Below are 27,963 nucleotides of genomic sequence, written 5' to 3' on the forward strand. Positions count from 1 at the left end.
TCTTTGGGCAAACCTGGGTGTGTGTGTGTGTGTGTCACGATTTGCCATTACCACAATTATCTTTGGCCTGCCTTCAACGAATTTTCTGTGGGTTGTAACTCCTTAGCGGCTTGTCTCTTGCAGCCAGAACTTTTCTCACTTTGAGGCTTCTCTCTGCACTGTTTACATAATTGTGTTCTTACTCTGTGTTTCCCCAAGGCTGATTCCCTTGATTAGGAGTCCTTTCATCAGTTTTGAGGACTTGAGATGGTGGGTACTGAGGAGGGTCAGTGAGTCACTGAACAACTTGAGAGGGTGGGTCAGCCTGACCTAAACTTCGCCCATATTCTCGCATAAACCCAGAGTTCAGTCACTCAGGAGCTTAGGTGGCAGAAAAGCTGTACCGTACCACAGCAACAAGGCCTCGGGGCTGGGGATGAGGGTGACCTGCGCCTCAGGGGCCTGTGGGGCTGCGGCGGGGGGCGCCCCAAGCCTGTAGTCACTACGGTCGCTCGTGCAGTGCGGGGGAGACGCTCCCCTTCGCGAGTGGAGGGTACGAGGCTGAAGGAGGGCCCTCCATGCTCGACCCCCTCCGCCTGCTCTACCCTCCGGCGGCCACAGACGCCAGCGCCCCACGTCTCCTCACCCCCAAATCTCGCGAGGCTTCGCCCGCCGTCCCGCTGGGGGCGTGGCTGGAGAGCCCCGCTTCGCCCCACCCCTCGGGGAGTGACTGCCCCCGTCGTCTACGTCACTAAAAGGTGCCCGGCGGCTCGAAGGCCCCTGGGGGGCCTTGAAGATGACGTCGCGCTTTTAGGGGTGGCGGCGGCCGCCTGTAAACCGCGCCAGCGCGGTGGCAGAGGCTCCTAGAATTCCCCGGTGGGAGCGGGGGGCAGGCGGGGGGCGCGGACTGACCTCCCGCGGGGGGCGTGGCGGGGGCGGGAGCGCCGCGGCGGGGCGCGCCGCCCGGCGGGTGTGCCCGGCTCAGGGTGCCGGCAATGCCTGGCTCCCGGGCGGCGCGGGCGGCGGCGGCGCCTCGGCGGCGGCGTCTCCCGGGCTGAGCGGCGGCTCTGGGCCCGCCCGCGCCCTCCCCGCCGCGCTCGCCCGCCTCCGCGCGGGGTCCCGGCCCCCCACCCCCGTACCCCCCTGGCCCGCCCGGCCGGGGATGAGGCGGTGTGGCGGCGGCACAAAGGCTCCGCCGGGGCTGCCCGTTCCCTAGCGCGGCCCAGCGCCCCCGGGCCGGCCCCGCTGTCGCCGCCGGCCCCCGCTCGCCGCCTCCCTTCTTCCCTCCCTCCTGCCTCGGCCCCCGCTGTCCCTCGCTGGGGCCGGGCCGGTGGCTGCCGACCCCCACCCTCCCCGGCCGCCCGTAGCCCCCCGGGAGGATGTCGGAGAATCACGAGATGGACAAGATGATCAAGGTAGGCAGGGGGCAGCGGCCTTGGGGGGCTCCCCGCCACCGGCCCTGCTCGTCCCCTGCCCTGCGAGGAGTGTGTGGGCAGCCCGGGCAGGGCCCGGCGGGTCCCGGTGCCCCCTTCTCTTAGGGCTGCGGCGTTGCCCTTCGCTGCCCCACCACCGGGCCCGGCTGCCCTGGGGGTCGCCACCTGCAGCGCTCCGGTGTGGAGTGCCAGGCACCGGACACGGGAGCCGGAACTGCCGGCAAACGGCTCCCAGGGGATCTGGCCTTGGCGGGGGTCGATGCTGGCATGTGGGGAGCAGAAGCGGGGCGGCAGGGAGCTGGGGTCTCTGCCTCACAGCAGTCCCCGGCAGCTGAACCATCTCCAAGTTCCCTTTGGGATGCTGTGATGAAAACAAATCTGGCGTGTGGGATGTTTGTGTTTTGAGTGGCGGTAGAGCAGCTGAACAGATTCAGGATTTCTTTTTTTACAGCGGGAATCAGTGTGTGAGCTTAGTGCTTCCCCATGAGTCCCCTGGTGACCCAGCTGAGCGGATTTCCTGAAGAAGCTGCGAAAACCCTTTGGAGATAAAGTGACAATAAAACAGTGTTTTAAAGACGTACTGTAGGTTCTTTACCCAGCACAAAGCATTCACTGTCATGGATTCTGGATCCCTTCATAAAACTTACTAAAATAAGATGAATGACTTCCTTAGGGATCTAGGTAAAAAGACCCTGTATCTTGACATTTGCCACTTTCGTTAGCCCTGTGTTCTACCATGGTGGGATTTGTCTTTACAAAGCTCATTGGGGGCAAAAATCAACACAAGAGAAGTAGCAACGCAGTCTTGTGTTGTTGAAAACTGGATTGATTTAAAATATATGCCTCTTACCTTTTGAACTAAAAAAGCCCAAAGTAGAAGAAAGCTGAAGCACTGTGTTCAAACAACCCAGGTTGTAATTAAACTATAAGATCGAGTATCGAAATTGTATACTGTCTGTTCCTGCTTCATTATCAGTCTTGGCATAGTGCAGGTGAAGTGGCTGTCTAGAAGGTTTTTCAATTATTTCTGTGGTATTTCATGTGAAGGCTGAAGATCTGCATCGGAGCTCTCGGCAGTTAAAAACAAAACAAAAAAGCCGGAGCAGTTGTGTAGGGACAGTCCTGTATCTGCCTCCTGTTCCTCTTAGTTTGGAGGAGTTCTGACTGAGAACAGACTCGGGGCAAATCTTCTGGGTTGTAGGTATTGTCTGAATCTAAAACATCATGTAGTGCTTTTATATATTATGCTGCTTTCTCTGCTTCTCATGTACTTGGTTATTGTTCCAAGTTTGATTGGTTTTCACCCGCGTCTGCAAGTTTAAGATCTGTGATTCAAGATAGCGATTGCTGTTCAAGGTAAACTAGCCAAAAGGCTGCGTGGTGGAGGTGGAGGTGTTGGCATTTCACTTGTTGAATTTGTGGAGTTTGTGCAAGCAGCAGTCTGTATGCTTTTAATTGACTATAGTGAGTACGCATTATTCTTAAAGTACCTTATTTCAAACCTTTTCCCATTGGTATTGAGTGGAAACTGAGAAGGACCTGAGCTTTCCTCCCAGCAGTCCTGTTGCATGCCTAACCCTGTCTGAAAGCAGCTTGCTGGAGATCAGGCTAAGAGAAATCAGAGAGTCCTGCTTTTCCAGGCTGTTAGCATCCCAGACTGCTGACTCTGCATGGGAGGATGCTCAAACCGTTGTTTTAGGTACCCTGAGCTTGCTGAAAGGGTATTGTGCCATTGAAGAGAACTCAACTCTCAAAGTTGGTGTGAAACTTTTTTTGTAATTGAATACATTTCAAATTAGTTTATTCCTTTTGCTCACTGGAAATTAATGTAAGGAGTGATCAGAAGTTTAAAGTTCCTTTAACAGTTGGAACAAAAAGGATTACTGTAAGAAATTGCACCACTGCAGATTTTTTTTGAAAGCGCTCTCTCCAGCACTCTTCTGCCTTCTGTTCCCAGCCGCAGCAGATTAGTTCCAGCTGACCCGTCAGCCAGTCTACAAGTTCAGTGCTGTGCAGCAGTGCTACTGGAAGGGGATTTATTCTCCAGATGTGGAGCTAAGTATGGGATACTGTACCCTTGGCTGTCTGCATCCACTGTACATTAATCTAAATAAGGAGGCAGGGCATTTAAGCTTACCAGTTGAAACAGCTTTCGATCTTTGTAAAAGGCTTTTTTTATATTTGTACATTTTTCATGGTGTTTGAGTGTTACAAACTCATGCCGATTTGCAGCTATATAGTCTTGGTGCTAGGTTTGGAGCTCCTGTTTCTGAACCAGGAGATTTAAGCAATTCTGTACATCAGTGGATGTCAAAGTTCTCAAATACTTTATTTCATATCGTTAGGAAAAGGTGAATAGTGTTTCTTGGTCACTATGTGGTTCATTTTGACTTCTAAGTTGTAAAGCTGCTTTGGCATGAAGATTAGAATCCAAATAAAAAGGCAGAAGCGAAAAATGTTGAGTTTTTTTATTTACAATAATGGCATATGTACAGAATAGGAAAGAGGAAATTAATTTTATTAAAAATGGACTTATCTGTGAGTTGCTGCACTTCAGGAGTTGGGAACTATCAGATCTTACTCTCGCTCCATTTGTTTCGTAGACCACAGACTTTCCAATTCCCAGTTGGCTTTTCTGTTCCACATATTCAGCTGGAATGAAGCGAGTCGTCTCTGTGCCATCTCTGAAGTGGCGTGAGGCAGCAGAAACTGTTCAGTCAAGACTGGGCTTGTATGTGGAGACAGGATCTCTTTTTAGACCAACCTGTGCAGTTTGAAAGGGTTGGGTAAGTTTTGGGGCAGGCAGGCCCTTTGGTTTTGGAACAGGAGCAGCAGGCTTTAAAGCTCTATAAAAAAAGAATGAAGAAATTTTACCACTTCATTGTGATGTTGCTGCAGCGTAGTTGGGCATTTGCTTCTCCAGTTCAGTGGCTTGACTTTCTTCAAAACTGAAATGCTAGGTAGGGTCTTGAAAGCATATACCGAGGAGATACTCCCCAGTCCAGAGAAACCCTTTCCCTGCTCATTAATGCTCTTCTGAAATTGTGTTTTCGCTGCGCCTGTGATGCCTTCAATTCTCTGTATCTGAATATCAGGAAAATGAAATCAGCTTTTCCCTAATATGCATCTCACGAGTGAAATTTTTTAGTTGAATTGCTAAGAAAGTTTATTTGTGCTTCTACTTGAAAACAAACCATGTGCAATCCACTATGCTTTTCTTCCCCTTGCTTTTAGACCCCTTCATAAAGCCTCCAGTAAACTTTAACTTTTTCCTTTACACCGTTCATTCTAGTCATTTATGATTTATGTAATACCCATTCCAGGCTGTGTTAAAAGGCAATTTTTCCTTTCATAGCTGCCTTTTGCACTTTCTAATCCCTTCAAATCTTGCCTCAGATACCACCTTTCCTCTTTTGCTTTGTTTTCAGTTTGTGTGGCTTGAGGTCTGGCTCCAGTATTAATACTGGAGTATCCAGTATTACTGGCAATAGTATTAATCCACGACTGTTAGCGGAGACCAGCGATCCCAGGTTACGAACTGCCATTTTCCACACCTTAGCTGAAATCAGGCACAAGTGTTCTCTCTTTTCTTGTAGTTTGCAGCATGAGCGATTCCTGAAATGCTGCATGCTTTGAACCGAAGTTAACAGAAGGGGAAAATCTGATCAGAATAAAGTTGCTTTGCAAGCAGTGGACTCTTCCATTCGTTTTTCTTGTATTTGGGAAGTATTTTTACCTGCTTGCTTATGCTGGCTTTTGTTACCAGCTCCTTTTCTTGCAATTTATCAGAAAGCCTGGCTTTTGGAAAAATGATCCTGAACATAGGCAGCAATGTTCATAAAAGAACAAAGGCAGGGTCTGATGGTGTGTATGACTTGGTGACTTGAGTTTGCAGACATTCCCACCGTTCAGCCGTCTCTGTTGTTAGATCACCATCTGTGTCACAGCACATGGCAGCGGTGTTAATCAAAACGCTGCGCGCCGAAGCTGCATTTACATCCCGCCTTGTGACATGTTTAAGCATGATAGCACCCGAGCTGTGTCATAACAAACCCAAACCCTGTTTATATGGATTTGGACAAAAGAATTATAAACATGCGCCTGGTTCATTACCAGGCAAGCTAAAACTAGTCATGCAGGGTTTAATTTACAGTATAATGATTCTAAAGGTTTGAAAACCCTGAGAAAGCAGCGAAATAATTTTCCACTGTACTGTGTGGCCAAAACCCACATAACAATGCTGAAATTGGGCCTTTGTGTTTGGTTGTGATTGATCATTTATAGGTAGGAAGCTGGATTGAGGAGTCAGGGCGGGGGGAGAGTGCCCCTGATACGCTTTCTGTATTAAAGGCACAAGATCCCATTTACTGTTCTCAATAACCATGTTTCCAAATGCCAGGGTGAGCAGTCTCAGCAGCACAAATGAATTTTAAATGGAGATATATCATTATGTGAGCATTTGTGTTTATGTTTATTTTCCTAGGTGAAGCAAAACTCCAAAGCAGGCTCTTTCTCTGCTCACATATCTTGCAAATCAGGACTGCTGAGCTGTTGTTTTTTGGAATGGATGTAGTAATACATTTTTTTTTTTTTAACTCTTTCCCCTCCCCCTGCTTTCTTGAATAGGAAACCTCCATTTTAGAGGAGTACAACATTAACTGGACTCAGAAGCTGGGAGCTGGGATCAGTGGTCCTGTTAGGTAAGACAATACACCTGCGGATTTGTGTGTAATCTCAGCCCCTTTCGTTAGCTGTGGAGAAGTGAGTATGTATTTTAAGTGTGCTAACAGCAAAGCCGTGTGATATATACTCTCTTTATAAACAAACATAGGCCTCTATGTGGGTCGTAGCTGATATGCAAACGAGCTATTGTCTTATACAGGGTGTGTTTGAAGTACAAACTCTCCTCACCCCTCTGCCTTCCCCTGTCTCGCTGCTGTATTCCTGAAGTAAAGTGAGAACAGGAGTTGGTTTTGAAACGGTGGCAGCAGAAAATTCTGCTCAGACACCTTTGTCCTTTTGATACAAGTGTCAGCGCAGTGCAAAGGTCGCTGCTCCCATCTATGGTATCATCACTTGGGGCATCAGCACTGCGTGCCCGTTAGCTATTTTTACCAGCTATTTTTTTCAGATCATCATGTGAGGCCAAAGCAGATAGTGCCGTGAGCTCTGCATCTCAAACCAGACTTGCCTGTCATGAATTTCTAACCCTTGCAAAGAACTGGATGCTTTCTGTAAAGCAAAACATATGTTCCCTTTTCAACAAGCACTCTCCCTTTCGGGAGCAGGGATTTGTGCACAAGCGCTGGAAAACAAATGTCTGCGCCTTTCTGTTTCTGGGCGCTTGACAGGGTGATTGTCTTCTGCCACCATTTATCTTCCTGTCCAGGCAGCTGGTTTCTCCTCATCCATTTTGTGTTGCTGTGTTGCCTCTGATCTTTGTTAAAATATCCCTTTGTGCTTTATTCTTTTAGCTGCCTGTTAATATGTGGGTCCTTCCCTCTGACGCAGTTCAATTGTTTATGTTAAATGGGGGAAAGAGAGAGAAAAACGTTTGTGGCACAGTTGGTGGCCTTGCCAAAACAAGGATTTCCATTCAGAAACACTTTATTTGTTGCAGACTACACCCTTCATTGGAGATGTTCAGGCTGCTGCTGTGTGGTTTGGTTTTTTTCATCAAATGTGTCTCTTCAGGCTGAACGTATAGAGTGCATTCTGCTTGTCTGCAGTTACCCATTGCTCTGATGTACTTTTTCTGCATTGTTGAATACATAACTTTGTGTGAGGTGTTTCTGCATAACGTGTTTGATTGTTGTGGAAGGCTGAACACTGAGGCTTTCAAGCTGGGACGTGGTGACAGGTGCCCTGTATATTCCAGATTGCGGGCATTCCTGTTATTTCCCATGCGGAGAGCAAACTCATAACTACAGATCAATTGCTTGAAGTGTCTCTTTAACATTCTTGCTGACTGAATAATTTTATTGCTGTAATACCAGAGTCTGCATGAAAAAGTCCTCTCAAGAACGCTTTGCACTGAAAATTCTTCTTGATCGTCCAAAAGCTAGAAATGAGGTATAGTTTCTGTTTATACTGTCTGCCTTCTGACATGCTGCAAAGTTTGCCCTTTTGGTGAATTGTTGCAATGGTTTTAAAAAACAAAACAAAACAACCCAACCCAACCTTGTGTGTTCTGCAGATCTTGCTGTGCAAGATTCCTTGTGTTTGATCCTCTGGCCTTGCTGTGCTCAGTTCCTATAGGGTGAGGTGGTGGGTGAAACAGGGGCTTTCTAACTCTTGAGTTTGCTTTAGGTGTTAGTATATGTTATATGTACAAGTGCAATGTATAAAACTGCATTTTAAAGCTGGTGTTCTCCCTACATCCCGTGTCAGGTAACATGACTAGTTTAGAATGAATTTTGTTTCCATACATCTTGCTCTTGGATGTCACTACCCTAAGAATTGGCAAGAATGCTTCAAGTCGCACTCTAAATGGTATGGGTTTATCCGTGTAACTAAATAAGCTCATTCGTACTGTTTGTGACTTACTGTGGCTGGCAAGAGCATGCCAAGGTACCAGACTGCCAGTCCTTTGAAAATGATGGGCAGTCATTCAAGCTGTCGTGAAAGAAGTGTTAATTGTCCTCAAGGTTTAGGCAACTTCCATTTGTTGTTACTGAGCAAATTCTCATTTAAAATTCTCAGGGGAAAATAAGCTGTTTACAAAGAGCATCAAGCCTCAGCTTGATTTAGAAGTCCAGGTATGGGGAAAATACCTTAGGTGCCTGTTACAGAAAGTCAGAACAGGAGATGATGTTCCATGTGTGTGTTAGACCACTGGGCCATAAAAGAAACTGGATTATGGAATTTCAGGTTTTATTAATGGATTTTCAGTTTCAATCACATCTCTCTTGCTACTTTAAAGGTAGTTCTAGGTTTAAATTTATTTTAAAACCCCCGAGAAAGCTAAGGTTGGGCTTTTTCTGGAACTCTGCTGGGTTAATTCCATAGACTGTAACAAATAGGTTGGCAACGTATGATCTTTTTGTCTCACTTGGTCTAAGCAGTGTAGTGGTTGGTCACTCATATAAACACTTGTAGGCATTTCTTATTTTTTGAATAATTAGAAATTGGGTGTGACTGGTGCTGAGCACAGCTGGCAGCACATGGGCTCGCATGTGCCGTGGTCTTGGGGGCAGAGGGAGGAGCAGAACTGGTCAAGTGCGTGTCACTGTGTACAGTAACGTTTCTTCCCTTCTCTTCAAGGTACGTCTGCACATGATGTGTGCAACACATCCAAATATTGTTCAAATTATTGAAGTTTATGCTAACAGTGTGCAGTTCCCACATGAATCCAGCCCAAGGTAAGATTACATAGGGTGATTCATTCCCACAGCTTGCTTTCCATGTTTAGGCCAAGGTATAGTGAAGTTTGGTTGGTTTTTTTTTTTTTTTAAAAAAATCACAATGTGACCAAAATGAATATTTATAGAGTGTTCCAGGTATGTTATTTATACTTCAGGCTAAGCAATGGTTGCTTTTTCAGTGTCAATGCCCAGACCTTTGCATATTTAAATGAATTTGTATCCTTCACTGCTGGTTTTGAATACATCTTCGTTTCTTAGGTTTTTCATTGATTCAGTCTGTGATACCTGCATTGTCTGAGAGCGTATAGTAGCTTCTAGTTCCTGTCCTGCTTTGATACTGCTGTAGTAGCTGGAATTGAATTGTAACCTTTGAGCCTCCTTCTGCTTTCAACGCACTGTTAAAGCAGGATTGGAGCTGCGACTTTTGTTGCTACCTAGAATCCTAAAGAGATTCTTTTCCATGATGGTGATGCCTGTGAGCCACTGGGAAACTCAGAGTGCCAGTCTTCATTTTAAAAAAAAAGAAGAAGAAAGAATTGTTTCTAAAAATATTAGGTTCTGCCCTGTAAACTGTTGATACGTTGTCCTGCTTCCAATGAACACAGCAAAAAATGAAGCAGGCTCTTTTTTCATATATTACTGTTGTTTGGGATAAAAATGTCTTCTAGTTGGATATTAGTTGAGGAAAAAAAAAATCAGAGCTGGGAGAATTAAAGACCTGAGACCTCCTGTCTTAGTCTGTTGTATCTGACTTTGCTGTGTGGTGAGAACAACTAGAAGTTAGTTTCTGGAGTATCTAGCAGTCCTGATCTCCACACTTCCTATTTGTTGTCCTTCAGAATTATGGCAATAAAACTGTAAATTAAAATAATGAGGTACAGTAGAGTATCCCGACTCAAAAGCATTCGAGATAGTTACTCAGCCTTCTGCTTCCAAGTTGCCGTTAACATCTTTAGCCCCTAGGCAGATCGGCACATTTGCAAGGATGGGTGCAGACGGGTTTACGCAGCGCTCTAAGCCACCTCCAGCCTGGAAGCTGTTTAGCCTGTTTAATGCAAGACTCTGCCTGCTGTATTATTCCTTGAGGGCAGAGTTAGGCACTGATGTGTCTAAATGGCTTCCAGGTCCGAACTGGCTCGCTGGTGGAAAGCATGGGTGGAACTGGCATGTATCTTGTCTGAATACATCCATGTAGGCATCTCCACGGCGTTTGTTCCAGCTGGATGTGGGAGCCCAACATGAAGAGCGAACTGTGAATTCCTGGCTGACAATCAGCGAGTCAGATTGTGCTGGGAGCCAGAAAATCCAGCAGCTTATATGCTTAAAGGCAAAATTATGGAACCAAAATAACTCTTTAACAACTGTAGGAGAAGCATGTCCCATATGTCTCTCTTTTGGCCTGCGTCAGTAGATGTGAAGTATGCATTATTAGCTTAGCAATTCTGTTATTTTCTGATTATTTTTAATATAACAAAATGAAATGCTTTTGAACAGGGCTCGGCTCCTAATTGTAATGGAGATGATGGAAGGGGGAGAGCTATTTCACAGAATCAGCCAGCACCGGCACTTTACTGAGAAGCAAGCAAGCCAAGTAACAAAGCAGGCAAGTTAACACCCATGTATAAGCAAATCCGTGAATGATAATGGCTAAAGTATTTAACAATTTCTTGGGGTGGGGGGGTGGGAAAAAAGGAAGCTAAAATAATCCTCAGTTCTGATCCAATGATCATTGCCTGCTTTGTTATAACCTGACAATGCCAAAGTTTTAATAGAAGCAAAGAATTTGAAGGTGTGGGTTAGTTCTTCTGGGTTGGGACCTTGCTGTCTCTGCTGTCCTTAGCAGTGGTTTTCCTAACCTGGTCTACAAAACACTTCATCAAAGAGAGCTCTTTTCTTGCACAATCTTCCTGCTGTATCGCTCGCTGTTGTTCTGAAAGTGTTACCTCCAACAGTCCACAGGCTTTCACCAGACCCCGAGTGGCTCCTGAGCTCCAGTTTGAGAATCGCTCTTGGCCGTGACACAGACTTGGTGTTTCTCTCACCTCTTGGATGGGGTGGCAGACGATAATGTACGAGTATCCTGGGCCAGTGGTTTTCAAGCTGGGTTTTGTATTTGGTTTTATGGAAGTCCTGTCTATCGTGGAAGATAACAGGAGGAATGTGGCACTATAGTGCATGTTTTCTGTGCTCTTTGTTCTGATGTTATTTTTCCCTCTCCATTTCTCTACGCAACTCACTCTTGAATGTTGTGGTTTATAGCCTCCACGGTATTTATTACTAGAGGTTTTGGTGTCCATCAGGCTCTTTGTTGCTTAGCAGTGCATCTGGTGTGATTAGCTTATATCCTGCTAGAGTAGGCAGGGTGATGAAGCAGAAGGAGCTCCATGAGATAGATTCAGTGCAGGGATTCCCAGCATCAGTTCCTCTCAGTTCTGGGGTGAACTTGTTCCCTTTCACTTCCAAGCTGTTTGATGACTTGTGATGCCCCGTCAGAAAGCTTGGATTAACGGGAGCATTGCAGGAAAGATGGTATGGCTGTATGTTGTGATAGCCTTTCCAGGGAGCCACAGCAGAGAACCAGCAGGTTGCTGTGAGGAACCACAAGGCAGAAGGACCTTGCTGGCAAAATGGCTGAGCTCTTCTGCATGGGAATTGGCACCACAGCATGAAGCTGAGCGCTGAGGTTGCCATCGTTTGCTTCTTGCAGAGGTTATATTGGCTTTGAAACAAGAGAGATACAAACTGTAGGTGAGAGGCTATACTGGAGATACTAATCAGTAAATGTCCTGCTCCCACACCAGTGATAACTGCAGTGAACAAAGGAAAGAAAACATGAGACACGATATTACAGCATTTGTTGTAAATTGGCATGACTGTTTATGAATATATCTGTATCCCAGTCACTTGCTTCCCCTTAAGCTGGGGAAATAATATTTGGTACTGAGGCCAAAAAGAGGGCCACATCATTTCATCTTACTTTTCTGTCTCGTGCTTTGACTTGTTTCTAATAAAATGCTAATTGTGCTGTTATCTTTTTGGTTTCATCTGACAAAAGAAATTAGGTAGACGTACAGAATTATTCTTGACAGTTCATTTTCATGTCCTTTGGGCTGTTCGATTTTGACAATGCAAGGCGGTCTTCAGGATTAACATGTTGGGGAAATCTTTTACAACTGTACCAAAAGACAAGACTTTGACTTGAATTCCAACTGTGTGTATGCTTGGGTTATCCATGTCCCGAGTAACTCTTCTCTTTAATGTTTATACAAATGGAGTTTGAAAGCAATGTTGAAATCTTTTTCTTTCATCTAGTTGTTCTTCATTGTTGTCTTGAACGACGGGTCTTAGTTCCTTATACTCAGTAGTAGTTAAAAACTTGTCACAAGCTGCCTTATTTTCTCTGGGAACGTGTTTGTATTTTTTTCTGAGCTCAGTTAACCCTAAAGTTCTCTTGTCACAGTAAGTTGCAGTCTTCTAAGACTCATCTCAATGCTTTACCCGGGGTACTGTGTTTGGGTAGGATCCTACAGCAGCCCGTAGGAATACTTTCCAATAAAGGGTCATGTGGCTTTGCCTTACTTTTGTTTCAGTGATGCTGTTTAAGTATTTATGCTCTGGTTTCCTTTAAGTGAATTGCACTTTCAAATGTATGGTCTGTAGAGCTTTCATGACTGGGTTACAGGTTTCTAATCCACGGCAGCATAAGAAGCTGCCTCTGAAAGAGTTAAGTCATGCATTTTTGTGTTAAATCCCGTTAAATGAATAAATTGCAGGCAGTACCATCAAGAGCTGAAGAATAAAACTGCCTGAATGTTGACTCTGAAGTCAGTAACAAATGCAATAAAATATGCACTGAAATGTTGAAGCAAGAACTTGCTGTTGACTGTTAAACAGAATGTAATTGCCAGAGAGTATGCAAGCAAGTGTAGTGACCTTGTAGACCTAGCCCAGCATATCAAAGGACGCTGTTGTGATCTGTTCCGCTTCTGGGGGGCTAATAATGCCCCGTGTTAATCAAACTAAGATGGTTGCGAAGCCCAGTACAACTTAGCTTTTATTTTCTGTTTAAGTGAAATGCAAACTGAATAGCTTGGTGGATTTCGTTTCCCAGTCGTTGCTTGACTGCAGTATTGTGCATTATGGCCAGGCTTGTCTTAACTTGGAATTGTACCCAAGTGAAGTGAAAATGTTTGGGGTCTAAGCTACGTTTGCAATGTCCTTTTTAAAGCTAAAATAACCATCCAGGCTAAAGGAGGAGTTCTGTAATTGTAGTTGATTTATTGTGCCTTTTTTCAGATAGCTTTGGCTTTGCAGCATTGCCACTCACTAAACATTGCACATAGAGACCTCAAGCCTGAGAACCTCCTCTTCAAGGATAACTCTCTGGTAAGGTGAAGACTTGGTATTTGTTTACTGCTGAATTCTGTGAAATGGCTCAATAGTTGTGTTCAGGATAGTTGTAAAATGACATGGATGCGATGTTTTGGTGACAAATAAATGACTTTTCTTGGCTTCATGCTTTTCCATACTCTGATCTGCTTGGAGTACAGGCTGTCTGTACTGCTGTTGTTAAATACGGGTCAGGTTCTCCACCTCAACATACAATCCTGCTTTGCTGAGGGGATGATCGCTCTGCCGCATTTCCTCCCTAGGTGTCATCAGGATGTTCTAACATGCATTATAGGTTCTTTAACGTGTCCAAGCACCTGCATATTTCTTCTCTTACTCATAACCACCCTGCATATGCAGTGGGCCCCCTACAATGTGCTTTATGCTTCCCAAACCTCAGAGGGGGGGCTGCTTTTAATCCAGAGCACCCAGGAGAACAAAAATGATTGTATCAAAGATCAGTTTATGACCTTTTAGCTTCTTTGTGGAATGGTAACGGTATAAAAACAAAAGAGTGCATGTGGCAAAGGTGAGTATAAGGTGAGAAATGTGTATTAGAAAAGCTGATACAATCAGATTTTGTAATGAAACCTCTTTTCCTTGTTTTAGGATGCACCTGTTAAATTGTGTGACTTTGGATTTGCCAAAGTAGACCAAGGTGACTTGATGACACCACAGTTCACTCCGTATTACGTAGCACCTCAGGTAACAAATGATTACAGTTCTAGGTTAGGGGGGAATCATGATCTTAATTGCCTGTGCCTCCATAACCACATCATTTTTACAAGCCTTTGCTGTCCTATTAAGGGCTTCTGGGTGCAGGATAGTATAGTAGCTGCCTTTCAAGGTGGAGTGTCATAGTGATCTATTGATCACAGCAGGAGATCATGAGGCAAATTTCCCCGACTGTGTTCTTAGCCCTCACTGATTGCTGATGCCTCCTGACTCTCCCAGGCCCAGCTCCCACCAGAGAGACTACTCCAGGATTTTGACATTTGGCCTTTAACAGCATTAAAGCAGTTGGTTTGGAAAAACCCCGTGCTTCGCAATCCTTCTTCCAGCTCAGGCTCATTCAAGGTTACTATTCAAGGACTACGCTGAAACAAAAAGCTTCTGTAAAGGCAGTTGCTCAGAAAGAGGGCAGTGGCACAGGGTTACCTGTTCACCTTGCTTGGCCCCCTTGTCGGTATGCATGAAGGCAGAATCTATAATTAGACAGGCTGGTTTTTGAAGTGCTGCTTTCCCCGCTGTCTTTTGTGTGTTGTGTTGGAGTCCTGAAGAAAATTGCAAGAGAATTGCAGATAGTTAATTGCAGCACGGGGGTCGGCAGCCTTTAATGACTAGGAAGAGCAATTGCAGAGAGCAGACCATGAGGCTACAGCCGAGTGCCCTGAAAATGCCTCCTCAACTGGAGCCTGCTTTTGAAGACCCTTGTACATTACAAAAAGTTTATAAACCAAGTGAACTACCAAACCCATAGGAGGCTTTTCTTGAGCATATTTAAAATGAGATTTTTGTAGAAACCCAGAAACACAGGTTTGATCAGCAAAGGACAAATTTGATGTGATTTGTTCATGGGAGAGGCAAAAAGGGACATCTCTGGGGCAAGGGTTACCCCCCAAGCACACTTAAGGTTCTAGTTCCAAAGCATGGAAGTCTTAGAGGTTTTGAAGAGGTGTGAGCAATTGCTTTAATTCAGGCAAAACCGGAATTTTCATCCAAAGCAGCAAAATATTTTAGCTGAAATTTTCCCCTTGTAGAAAGCTTCCAGTCTTTCTTAGGAAGAACAGTTTGAATGTGGCAGTCTTCAGTAGCTGGAAAAAGTCCACTGAATAGAAAAACGTCAGACATCTTTGGCATAGGCATTGCTGTTTGTGGTGCCTTTGTAGATGAGATGTATTTTGTGTTTTTATTTTTATTTTTTTCCTCTCATGGCAACAGGTATTGGAGGCACAAAGACGGCATCAGAAAGAAAAATCTGGTATTATCCCCACCTCTCCAACACCTTACACTTATAACAAGGTAAGCTATGAAACAGTCCACAAGTCAGTATCTTTAAAGCACGGTGTCTTCCCCACCCCGTCGGTGTACCGCAGAAGTAGTCTATAGACATGGTTTATCACTTAAGGCAATAAATTTTATTGCCCTGAAATTATACACTTATGCCCAGGAGCAGTAAAGGTGTTCTGATCTCTGTGACAGGAATACTTTTAACTAGCCAAATATCTCACACGAGTAAAAAGCAGGATCTGTAGGAAACAGCAGGGAAGAGTCACGTTGCTTGCTATTTTGTGTACACATGTATGCTCAGCTCGAAGGCAGTGGTATCTTTAGGGCTTTATTTCTTGAAAGTGTGGTTCCTTTGGCTTTTCTAAAGGGAGTGGCCAGGTATATCGTGGTATTTCTCCCCTTATATGTATTAGTTTCAGACCAGGTTTTATTTGGTTGAACTGGCAAACTAGAAGATAATGATCTGTGCAGGTAGCTGTCTTTCTCAGTTTGGGCGTGACGCGCTGAATGGCGGTGCTGGCTCTGCATTCTCGCTGATAGAGTGGATAATGAAATGCACACTTGGTCCAAGCCTAATTGATGATCCTCTGATTAAAGGAAAAGTATACAAACACTATCATAGGAGCACTAAATATTAACAAGATTGTGGAGAGAGTGGGATGATTGTGCTGGAGTGTGACCACGTGGGAAGTTCTTTCACCTCCACAAGAGGCTGGTTCAAAGGGAACTTCTTTCCTGCTGTCAGCCAGAGTTCCTGGATGAGCAAAGCACTATTTAGGCTGTCTTCTTCAGGCAGCTGTGGTGGTACCTTGTCTGTATCTGGGATCTTCTGCAAAATGGCCAACAGTGTATTGTGTTGTATGTAGCAGCAGCCGTGGGCAATAGCAACTACTGCTAGAGTCTTGGCAAAGTTATGACAGAAAGTGTCTGGAAAGGTTGTACTCCTTTTTGGTCATTCCAAGATATTTTCCTCCATGTTACCGTCACTGTCTCCTGCCATCTTAGCAGTGTTTGAACCACCGAGTGTTCTTTCACAATGTCAATGTTGATTAAAGTCAGCTGGTTTCTGATTGCAATGCTAAATATCTCACTGATTCCAGCTTCAAGGATGGTTGTTTAACCCACCACATGCAGGAGAGGTGGTTTGATACATAATGCTATGTTAGTAACCTATAGAGAGCTAAAGCAAAGATGGGCAAAGATAACTCTCACTCAATTAGTCCACACGGGTTTCCTAATCATGAACCTGCCTTCTTCAGGGTTATGGTTATCTCTTCCCCATCCTGGAGAAATAGATGGATGACTGAAGCCAGACACTTCTTATATAAAGAGTTTTCAGACAGGTGCCAATAGTCTTTTCAATACAGAGTTTCTTCTGCCCTCTCATGTGAACACCAGTCACAGGGAAAGTTGTTTATTATACGTTTTGAAAGGCTCACAAGGCAGGGTCAAGAATTCCACTTCTGTGGATTGAAGCATATTTGCTCTCCAATAACAGCCCTCTCCAAGGGAGGAGATGCAGGTCCAGAGACACCTAGAAGTGGTTGTTCACTGTTCATGTTTGTAACAGTTTGAAAGCTGTTTTGTTCTTTTAATGAACCAGAGAGCCCTGGCCATTGCACCTGAAGCAAAATATGGGTCATATTCTTGTACAGAACAGATGAACCTTGAAAACAGATACCAAATGGTCCTGAGAACGTTCAGCTGCCTTGATCTTCTGGGGTTTATGATATGATACAGTGGTTTTCTTTTCATGTTAAAGACTTGATCGGTCACTCTGAACTGCTTTCAGCCACGGTGGCACTCCCTGGAAAGGCCACTGAAAGAAGTGGCCTCATCCTTACCTTGCCAAGTGTGACTCACTGCAAAAGCAGCATCTGGCATATGCCTAGTTCCCTGAAATAGACTGTGATGTACTCCCAGGTACACTGTCCTTCCACAGTGATTCAGAACCTGAGGGGAAATGCCTGTGATCCACCTTCACGATCAGCAGTGCTCTCCCACAGATGTAAACTGGAGGAAAAAACCACATCTTTGATTCCTGAGTATTCTTATTAAAATGTGTGTGTATTGGATCAAGTATGACTGTGTATGTCATAGCTGGAGAAGGTTGCCTCTTGAGAAATGGAATCTGAGAACCATACCCACAAGGAATTTAGACACCTTTTTCCCACTTACGTGCCTAAAGTCCCGTTGATTTCATTAGAAATTGTCTCCGGTCAATTAAAAAATGTTGAGAATTTTGGTACCTAAATAGAAATTCAGACTTCTAGAGCTGTCTGAGTTTGGCTTGAACAGCTTGCTCCAAAGCATATGTATGTGGGGCAACTCATTGATGTTTCTTCTGTTATCAGCATCCATGTTTTTTGTAAAAGCCAAAAGCTTTTTGATATAATGATCAGTATGAGCTGGTCTGAGTGTATGCCCTCCAGAAGGAAACAGTCTCACCTTTGAGGGCCCCTTCCTGGGTTGGTGTGGATCCAGTCAAAAACCCAGTTATTGGAGTCAGGGATTTTGTGTTTGCTGAGTTCATCTGTGCAGCTTCACCAACGCCGGTGCTGGCCTAGTAGATGGTGGAACATACAGTCTGGGGCAGGGGGTGGTGGTGCTGGCGTTGCTTCAGGTGGCAGCTGTGCAGGCTTCTGCCTGTGTAAAACAATTGCAGAACCTCTCCAGTTTCCCAAATCTGCCCTTGTCTTTCCAGAGTCACCTGAACCTGACTGGAGTTCAGGCTTCTGCTTACACTTGGCTTTGTGGTCCTGTCCATCCTTGGGCTGGCATAAACCCTTGGGAGCCCCCCGGAAGACTGATAGGGCTGGAAGCTGAGCTAGTAAAAATAAATAATTAGCTGTACAAATCCTAGCGTTGGCACAAAAGAAATACTGGGAATGGGTGGCCAGGGTCTGAGCAGGTCCTACCAGCCCTAGCCTGCACCATGCCATAACCAAGTAACGACAGAGCTGCAATATTAAGGATTCGGTCCAACAGAAGCTTGAATTGAAGTCTGGGCTTTTATGGTCCTATTCCTTCTTCTCGAGTAGTGTCTGTGTTGCGTGAACACGCAGTGAGGCAGATGGGGAATAGATCTGGCTTTTGGCTTCTTAACTGAGCTGGATTTTGGCTGATCTACCTCCTGGATGAATTTGTTCTGTATCATATCAGCAGTAACAGTAGTGCAAGGGCAGGGGAGGGAGCTCCAGGCTGGGATGGGAGGGCAGGAGGGAGCACAGCCTAAGCAGCCGTGAAATACTGCTCCTGGCTTGCTGAAGCTTCTTCATCTCCATGGCTTTCAGGAAGTGTGGGTTTATTTTTGGGTTTTTTGTTTGGTTGTTGTTTTTTTTTTCCATTACAGACATCTCTGATTAAGTATCTCTGCTAGCTCATTTATTTGATGGTGTTTCTCTCCCCCCCCCCCCCCCTTCTAAACAATGACTGTATTGTTTTATGTTCTGATACTGAGAGATAGGATTCAAGTATCCTGAGAGATGTAATAAATGCGCAGCTTGCTCACACCTCTGATGCGCCAGCTGCTTCCATACAACGTACCATTGCATAGCACAGAGTTCCAGGAGCGCTTTCTGTAAACAAGTTACTTTTGGGTACTGAAAGTAGTTTAGCTTGGCAACATGGAGTTACCTTGTGCTTATGTATTTGCCGTGTTTATCCGTGAAGGTCTTCAGATGGACCTTCAGGAGGAGGCTGAGCTGTGTTTCTGTTTTAGGGACTCACATAGAGCTTTTAACATAGCTACACCACTGCTTGCTGCAAATTGCGCCCCAAAGTGATCATTTCCTTGCTTTCAGAGCTGTGACTTGTGGTCCCTGGGTGTCATTATTTACGTGATGCTGTGTGGATACCCTCCGTTTTACTCCAAACACCACAGTCGGACAATTCCAAAGGACATGCGGAAAAAGATCATGACAGGAAGTTTTGAATTTCCAGAGGAAGAGTGGAGCCAGATCTCAGAAATGGCGAAAGACATTGTGCGAAAGTGAGTCAGTTGAGGAAAATGTTGTATTGCTCTTTGCTTATATTAAGAAATTGGAAAATCACTTGAAAGTGCGTTATCACAAAGGGCTTATTTTTCCAAAGATGGGGGGAATTGTCTGCAGCACGTACAGCTGAAAAATTTTCTACCATATTCAGCACAAATGAAGTCTGGTAAATATTTCTCTTTCCCTCTCTTTTTCCTCCCCAACTGTTGTGTTCTAATCTTGATACCTCTCTGAAGTTGCTAGAGAGCATTGTGCATTTAGTCTTTAAGGGGAATGGGTGCGTTACCTTGCTTCAGAACAGTATAGACCAGTGGCTGTCACATCTGCAAGTGCTCTCCAGGGACGTATCTCCTATGATTTTGTTTAAACCCCTGTTATAATTGGAGGGCATTTAGGTGGCGTAATACGGTCTTGTAGATCTGTCCCTTAAACCCTTTGTGCACATAATACGCAGTGTAAAAGGAGTCAAGAGAGAGGCAGGGAAAGGGAGGTGAAGATCCGTCACAAGGTCTATGGGGTTTTGCACTGATGTTTTATTCTAAATGCTAATGGAAGCTGTTTTTCATGCAGTGCACATCTCTCAGTTGCAAATGTTTCAAAGACAGTGATCCCATGGACCTGTTTGGAAGCACAATGTGGCACTGATTAGGTCTTGACCTCACTTGTTTTTTAAAATGTGAGAGGGACTTGCTGCCTTTGCTTGTATCGCCAGAGGGACTGGAAGGATAAAAGCAACATAAAATAGAAAAAATAGATCCCTTTAATAATTTTAAACTGTCTCCACTAATTTACTGTAAAATCTCCAAGGACTTTAACATTGTTTGGAAAGGGTGCCGGGACCTGTTCATAGCAGCGCAGGAGAGCCCACAACCTTTCACCACACAACTTGTAGATGATGTTGCAATGAAACTTCTGTTTATACCAAGGTCAACTCTTTATTGTCACTCAGAAGCTCCACAGTCGATAGATTTCATTGTCTTTTAAAATGACCATGAAACTCAGCTCACAGAATGTTACTTGGATTCAGTTCACTTAATTCTCTTACTAACGTTATCAGGACTCCCTTTCCTGCTTGTCTTTTCCAGCCAGAGAGTCTGGATCTGTGTTTATGGTGCAGGAATACATTTAGACACTATATAATTCTGGATAAGTTTACATTTTATTTATGTAAACTGCTATTTGTAAGGAGTCTTGCTTCTGGAGGTCATATTTTGCATTCAAGCAGCTGCTTCCTTTCAAGCATGTCGAGCTGATTTCTGACCTCAAGCTTTATGAGCTGGAGTGCTTGATAATAGGTTAGGACTTTGGAAAGCTACAGAAAAGGAATGCATGTGTCTTGGGTCTTGTATCAAAACTGAACTTGCGACCTGTTTGGCAGCATGGCCTTGCAAGTGAAACTTAGGAGCTAGCCTGTGGTCCTGCTGACATTTTGTAAAAGTTATTTCCACTTTCTTGGTACATTAAGCAATTCTGCTTTGCAGCCGGGAAGCTGATTTAGAGTATTGTCTAAGAAAGTATGACAAACTCATCAAGTCATTCTGTTTCTAATTCAGACTCTTGGGATAACTTGTCAGCACTCTGCGTGAAATTTTACTTTCTTATTAAACAGTTGTGATTATCCTGAGAACATGAGTTTATCTCTTTCTAGGTTTTCATTCTAGTGAAATGTAATGCCATGGGGTTTTCAGAGATCTCAGAATAAAGTTCCTTCTTATTTTGTGGTGGGATAGCATGCTGAAGTGTCCGTTACTTGAGGCTTTTGCAGGGGGAGAAAAGCTAAGGAGTTGCATGGTGAAAGCACTTAATTCAGCAAACAGGTTTCCAGGTTTGAAACTGCCTTTCTTCACTGTGCCCAGAGTCCTTGGTTTGAGTATAGCCTGTCACGTGGACGAGCTCTAGACATGCATTTCCAGAGAGTGTCGGTCTGGATCATTTCCAGTTAATCTGGAAGATCATTTCCCATCTGGGAGGATGTGAATACAGAGTTCAGCAGTACACAGGTATTACTCAGTGCCTTTCTCTTACACCAAGTTGCTGAGTATAACTGGATGAACTGTGATAACGTTAAAATCACCACAGCGAGAGGCAGTGAAGCTGGCAGAAAGCGCTTTTGGATCAGCTTAGTTTTGAGTTGTTAGGAGGAGTTTCTTTTTTGGCCCCTCTAATGCTTAGAGATTGCTAAGTGCTCTGATCCCAGACAGAGCAGGACATTGTAAATCAACAAAGACCTCTTTACAGACTGATTGATTCCTCTCCCAGGCTGCTGAAGGTCAAACCTGAGGAACGGCTGACCATTGAAGGTGTGCTGGACCATCCCTGGCTCAACTCCACCGAGGCACTTGATAACATCCTACCCTCTGCCCAGCTGATGATGGACAAGGTCTAAACAACACCTTATTTTATCAAGAATGTTGCATAGGAGAGCTGGATAGCTCTTGGATGGTTTGAGTGTTTTCCTTCACGTGGTGTTATGCAGATAAAGAGCTCCCCTTCTGCCTTAATGAGAGCCTGAGATCTTTGTAAGAAAATGGAGACGGTTCCATTTGAAATTTGGGTTAGGAGGAGGTGCTCCAAGATTGGTGGTAAAGAGCAGCCGTGTGCTAACAAGTAGAAAACAGAGTGTGGTGGTAAACATGCCTGAGGACTCTCCCCTGTAGGTCTTTTCTCTTTTTTTCCCATGTTTTATATCTGACCACAGCTCTGACCTCATTATTTGCAGTAAATGAATAGCCCTTCTTGCTTGCTTTAAACTCTGCTCAAAGAGGAGTTCAGTCAGCACTCTTAAGCTTGTGAACATGAGAAGTAGAGATGATGCTTTGTCCTGTTTAGCCCCTGTGGGGTCAGGATATATTGTCCCACAGTCAATTACTATAGTTCCAATCACGTCATGCATAATTCAAACCTGATTTTTGTTATGCATTTCTGAAATAAATAGGATTTTGGCGCATATCTTTTTATCTTTTTTCTTTTTTTTTTTTTTTTTTTTTTTTGTCCATGGCTAACATTGTCCATATGTTGTTCTTCAATTCACAAAGAAGCTAATTAAATCAAGTGCAACTCTTGTTTTTTCATTCCAGGCAATGGTTGCAGGCATACAACAGGCTCATGCAGAACAGCTTGCAAACATGAGAATCCAAGACCTCAAAGTCAGTCTCAAACCCCTGCACTCCGTCAACAACCCAATCCTGCGCAAAAGGAAATTACTGGGGTAATTCTCTAAAGCTCCTTTTGAAAGATCAATGTACAGGCAGCTGTGATGCCTGGAGAATGACTTCAAGCATGTTACAGGTTCCTTCAAGTATAACCGTGCTCCTGAATTTCTGATTTGCTTGACATGCTCTTCGTGCTGAAGTGTGTTGTTGGGCGTCGTTATGCACAATATGGTTCTTCCAAGATACGCCAGTGAGGGCAGGAAGGAGGTGGGACAGTGTTATTGTATTGTACAGGTACTGGAACAGACCCCTTCTGAGAAGATGGGTCACATGTTGAGGAAGGTAAGGCAGACTGGGAGAAACAATTCCAAGATACTCTTTTTCTGATCCTGACATTTCTTTACTGAAAGAGTCAGGTAATCTCTCTTTGTTTGAGTTACCTGTCTGAACAATAGGATAATGCATTTTAGGATTATCCTTATTTGAATTAATTTAAAGGAATATTTATTTTTCTTCATATTTAAAGTGGTCTCATAATATAGGACGTTGTTATAATTAATGCTAATCCACCTCCCAGTCCCAGCCTTCCAGAGAGTGAAAGAGTGTGTTATACTGGTGCAGTTATGCAACAAGTAACGAACTTGAGTTGCATTCAAATTCTAATTGTTTCCTCCTTGTTCTTTTGCAGCACTAAGCCAAAGGATGGTGTTTATATCCACGACCCTGAGAATGGAAGCAATGATTCCAACGTGGCTCTGGAAAAGCTCAGAGATGTGATTGCTCAGTGCATTCTACCACAGGCTGGTAAAGGTTGCCACTTTTAAGAAAGTTACATTCCTAAACATGCAAGACACTGACTTTTTACTGTGCCTCAAGATCAGTCTGTGTCAGTGGTGAGGAAGGATAAATGAAACTCCTGTTGTCCTAGCCAGTCTCAAGAGGAAAGTGTTGTCTGTGGACTGTAATTTTGGTGCATGCATAATATTAGAGTCAACAGTGACATGCAGAGCTATTAAAATAACTTTCAAACAGGAGTGCGCTTTCAAACAGATTCCCTAGTTTGTGCGAGGCGAGGAGGAATGACTGCAGCACATACTGTTTACTGAAGCTCTGAATGTTGCTGCGAGGCAGAATGACAAACCTCCTGTTTATCTTTGTTCTCCTAAATAGGAGAGAATGAAGATGAGAAGCTGAATGAAGTGATGCAGGAGGCATGGAAGTATAATCGAGAGTGTAAGTTGCTGCGAGACACCCTTCAGAGCTTCAGCTGGAATGGTGAGGAACTCCTTCTCTTCCACAGAGAAGCGCTAATGCCGGGTGAAAGAGGGGAAGCAGTGACCTTCTTCTTGTATGGAAGTAAAAAAAAAAAAAAATTCTTGAATTTGTACCAAACTGATTTAGGTTTTGCTACTGTTTCAACCCTTCTGCCAGCATGAGTGTACTAGAAATTAGGTTGACAGTTCTGCCTTAAAATTTCTCTCTGAGGTTCAGGTTAGAGTTTTCGAAGGCGCTGAGTCAGGTAGGAACATAATGGCACAAGTGGATCATCGCTTTAGAAATCACTTCAGCTGTTTTGGTCTGGTTTCCTTCCAGCTCTTCATTACCCTCCCTCTGCTGAAGGCTGCTGCCCTCATCTATGCAATCACAGAATCTCTTCCACTTGCTTTGGATAACAGAATTGAACGAGGCCAGCTGCCTGGGGAGCGTTCAGATGGCTCCTTGACAAAACAGGGTGGCAGAGGTGTCAGCCCCCAGGAGCCGATGCTGATAAATATAAGGGGACCAGGGGCATTGGCCAGGTTCACAGGGCTTGGTCATGCCTCTTCTCTCTTTGTTTGGTTTGATTGGTTTTAATTTAGGTTTTTGAGTCCTCAGTTTTTTCAGTGGAACTAGAAGTTGTAGCTCGTTTTGATTCCCTTGCACATGTTGTCCTAAGTTTCAGTGTGAATCATTGTTTGGTGTTCAGTGTGTAACTCCAGCCACAGTTGCTTTCCTCCTTGTGCCCAGCACCAGATGACTACCTGTTCTTTTCCTTGCAGGCAGAGGATTCACAGATAAAGTGGATCGACTAAAACTGGCAGAAATAGTAAAACAAGTTATCGAAGAGCAGACAAACTCCCATGACTCTCAATAGCTGGAGCTTCTTAATCTTATTTTTTTTACCATTTAAGATTTATTCTTTAACTGTAAAAAGTATTTTTATGTAAATTAATAAATCATAATTATTTCATTAAATTTCCATACTGCTTGAAAATGCTGTACAGTTGTAGATACAAAAAAATCATTGGTACTGTAATATTTTTTTAAAACTCAGTTCCTTGAGGTATATATGATCACTTATGTACTGTTAATCATGAGTCCCCCAGACGGGGCAAATTATATTGTTAAAGACCATTCTTTTTCTTAATAACCAGTTGCAGAAGCTGCCTTCCATCTGCTATACATACAGCCAGCTGCAATGACTATTTATGTGAACAAGACAGCCACAGTTTTTCAACACCCTGCTGAGTAAGTACTTGAAGCAAGTGCTGTGAAAACTTCATAGCTACCCTTTGCGCCTAAATTCTGCGTCTTTATGTAGAGGCAACTAAATAGCCTTCTGGTTTTGCTAGACGACCCGAGAGCCACACTGGGCCTCACCAAGGGCACCTGAGGCCACACGCTTGCTGTATTTTTCAGTTCTGATCAGTAGCCCTCTTTCTTTCTTTCTTCCCCATCTTCCTCAGACCTTTTTTAAGGCTGAATTGGCCATTCAGCATAAGATTCCTCTTTTTATCATGTTGTTCAGCAGCAGGATAGAAGAATGTTCTACTTACTTACGTACAAGTTGTTTTTATTTTCATGATGGGATCTTCTATGGACAAAAATAAGCATGGGGTTAATTTGCTTCACCCCCAGACCAGAAGTTGTGCGTGTTTTACCCGTGTCCTCCATTCTTTCCTTTTTAGAAGATCCAACACTTGGTTTCAAACTTGTCCTCTTGTTTGAAAGAGATCATCCTGGCAAGGGTCGTAGTGCTGCTGTGTGGATCCACCGGTGATCCTTCTCTTGTGTCACCTTCTGGAGTCCAGGCTCCCCATCCCTTTGATGCCTTTGAGCTCTTCCTGGGGGAGCAACAGATCCAGGGCTGCTCCTTGACACATGTCCTTTCGCTGCCTGGACCATGAGGCTGCCCAGGGCAGATTCTTACACTAGTCTGGAACATTGGCTCCAAAAGCTGCTTTTTTAATCTTAATTAAACAAACAAATGAAAAGAATCTGTACATATTTCTAGTTTTCTACCTTCTGATGCTTTTCTTTCTTTTGAGACCGGTTGAAGGCTTTTTATAGAGATATTTTGGTACTATACCTGTGCAGACGTTGAATGAGTTTGGTCTGCAGACTGAAGTGCCAATTCAGGACTATTAGTAATGACTCTTGAACATTATTGTTATATTTCATAGCTCATTAATTTTGGGTTTACATTTACAAACCTGAGCCATGAATCTCCCAATTTACTCTTACGGCAGTCCAGCCTTGTTCTTTTTTGTCTTTTTTCTATACCGGACTTCCTGGCAACCTTTAGCTTGGATGGCAAACCAGTGTCTGACTCTTTCTATACAATTTTGTAAACAGTGACTTAGTTTTTCTACATGAAGGAGATACTTCATTTCCCATTCTTTGTCAGCAACTTGTCAGCTTTCTTTTAATCCTGTTGACAGTTTTCCAATGCCTGATTTATCACAGAGTAAGAACCACAGTCCCTACTTGACCATCATGTTCTCTGATGGAAATAGGGAATTTTTGTGTAAGCCAGAATTGTACCTCTGACACTACATGGAATGTTTGTGCACTGACATGTATCAATGACAACTGTAGAGAGTTGGCAAGAGGCAAGAGTATTTGTAATTTCTTGGAAGTACCAGCAAGTTTGCAGGCCCTATTATATTCATTTCTGTCCTTGCCCTAAGTTTTAGGTCTTGTCAACATCCGCATGATCTTTAAAGGTAGTAGATCATTTCCTTTGTAACGTGAAATCCATGGGCTTTTTTCTGGGAAATCTTACTGTATCGGAACTTTTAAGCGTGGCAAATAGAGAAAGAAACAAAGAAATCACATTTGTTTGAATGGGAGTGTAAAAAAAATCCCTTTGCCCTCCAAAGAGGAAAATACTCGGACAGTTTCTTGGAAGCCAGAGCTTTTGAGCAGAAAACCGAATCAGATTGTAGTGGCTCTCAGTCAGCAAAGACTGCTGCCGTGCCACAGCCTGGTACGATCCGAGCACCATGTGAGCCCCGTGGGCTCTAACACACGGGGACCTGGTTTTTCTGTCGGGTTCTGTCGCATTAAAGACGACGGCAGCAAGCCTTGTGTGCCGTTTTGTAAGGCTCCGGAGGAAACTGCTTCAGCCTGTTTCTGCAGTGCCCGTGTGTGTTTGGTATAGTGGGGAGCACTGGGGATGGGAGAGCAACTACTGCTTGCTGACATCCGAGGCAGCTCAGAAATGAGCTGAGAGGATGGGATCTGACCGTGCCTTGGAGGGTCCATCCTTTCCTCCTTAATTTACACAACAGTAATTTCAAGCTGCTGCTGGTGGTGAGGTGGGTACTTTTCCGACTGACCATAAAGTGTTTTGGTGTCTGGAGGGAAGTTACATTTCAAAGGGCTTTTGTGATAAGGAACTGCTTTTTATGGATTTACCGTAGATGTTATTGTCAGTGATAAATACGAATGGCCTCATCTAAAACAGAGGGAGGGACAGATTAAGAAAACACAATTTGAAGATTCAAGGTCAAATGGTTTTATTTCTATGAGAAAGTTGATATTTTTTTTACTCTTTAAAAAGTTACATTCTAGGTTTCAAAATTAAATACACTTTAACAGCTTCATTTATGTATTTTAATGTAGTATTTTACTTTCTCCTTCCTGTGTTTTTTTTCTTGTTCAGTTGACATAAATGCAAGATACTTGTCTTGATTACGTAAGGTTTTACTTGGTAATAAATCTACTGATTGTTTATAGCAGACTGTGAATATTGTAAATATCTTGAGATGGAAGGGTTGTGTGGGATCAAAGAAGACGTTCTTTGTGCAAACACTAAAAGGATATGGGAAAGCTCTATAGGGTTTAGAATTTTATTTAATTGAAAAATCTCTGAAATCATTTGACCTTTGCAAAATTTTATGTATATCTGACTTCTCCTGTGACTTGATTATTTTAATATATATATATAATATATTTTATATATATATATAAAGGTTAGAAGAACTTGACTAGGTGAAAGAGTTTTTGATTGGAAATAGCAACATGTCAAAGTTTTGCTGTCATTACTTCAGGTTTTTCTTTTGGAAATCCGAGTCTGTCCTCATATGCCATGTTTAACTTCTGTGTATTAAAATGTTTTCATTTCTCCTTTACAGTGTTATCTGTAATACATTAGTTTATTTTGGATCAGTATTATCTTGTAAATATTACGCATTGGTGTATATAAATGATTTTACTAAACTTAAAAAGTTACTGGCTGCTTTTGTTTGGCTCCCCAATCCCGGCAGTACAGAAGGGAGGAAGGATGGCTGCGTTCCAGAGGGAACAGCACCCCGCTTCTGCCACCCCCAGACCCGTCCTGCCATGCTTGGTCCTCTGTCCCATTTGCCTTACAAAT

At 43.7% G+C, this 27,963-nt stretch overlaps 1 protein-coding gene across 3 annotated transcripts; it reads left to right on the forward strand.

The window, feature by feature from the left end:
- The first annotated feature begins 932 nt into the window (after positions 1 to 932).
- Positions 933 to 27,166, forward strand: MAPKAPK5 (MAPK activated protein kinase 5). Of its 3 annotated transcripts, none has more exons than XM_037375618.1 (14): positions 933 to 1,394; positions 6,039 to 6,112; positions 7,409 to 7,484; positions 8,676 to 8,773; positions 10,271 to 10,379; positions 13,073 to 13,162; positions 13,775 to 13,870; positions 15,107 to 15,187; positions 18,979 to 19,166; positions 21,430 to 21,550; positions 22,248 to 22,378; positions 23,011 to 23,132; positions 23,493 to 23,597; positions 24,737 to 27,166. In XM_037375618.1, exons 1-14 carry the CDS (start codon positions 1,359 to 1,361, stop codon positions 24,832 to 24,834), a joined length of 1,425 nt encoding a protein of 474 aa, XP_037231515.1. In that variant the 5' UTR covers positions 933 to 1,358; the 3' UTR covers positions 24,835 to 27,166. The 3 variants fall into 3 exon arrangements, with proteins under 3 accessions (XP_037231515.1, XP_037231516.1, XP_037231517.1); XM_037375619.1 differs by lacking the exon at positions 24,737 to 27,166 and adding an exon at positions 24,362 to 24,732 and having other exon boundaries at positions 935 to 1,394; XM_037375620.1 differs by lacking the exon at positions 24,737 to 27,166 and adding an exon at positions 24,362 to 24,732 and having other exon boundaries at positions 937 to 1,394; positions 23,011 to 23,126.
- Positions 27,167 to 27,963: the final 797 nt, after the last annotated feature.

This window comes from Falco rusticolus, chromosome 1 (assembly GCF_015220075.1).
Source record: "Falco rusticolus isolate bFalRus1 chromosome 1, bFalRus1.pri, whole genome shotgun sequence".
NCBI lineage: Eukaryota > Metazoa > Chordata > Aves > Falconiformes > Falconidae > Falco > Falco rusticolus.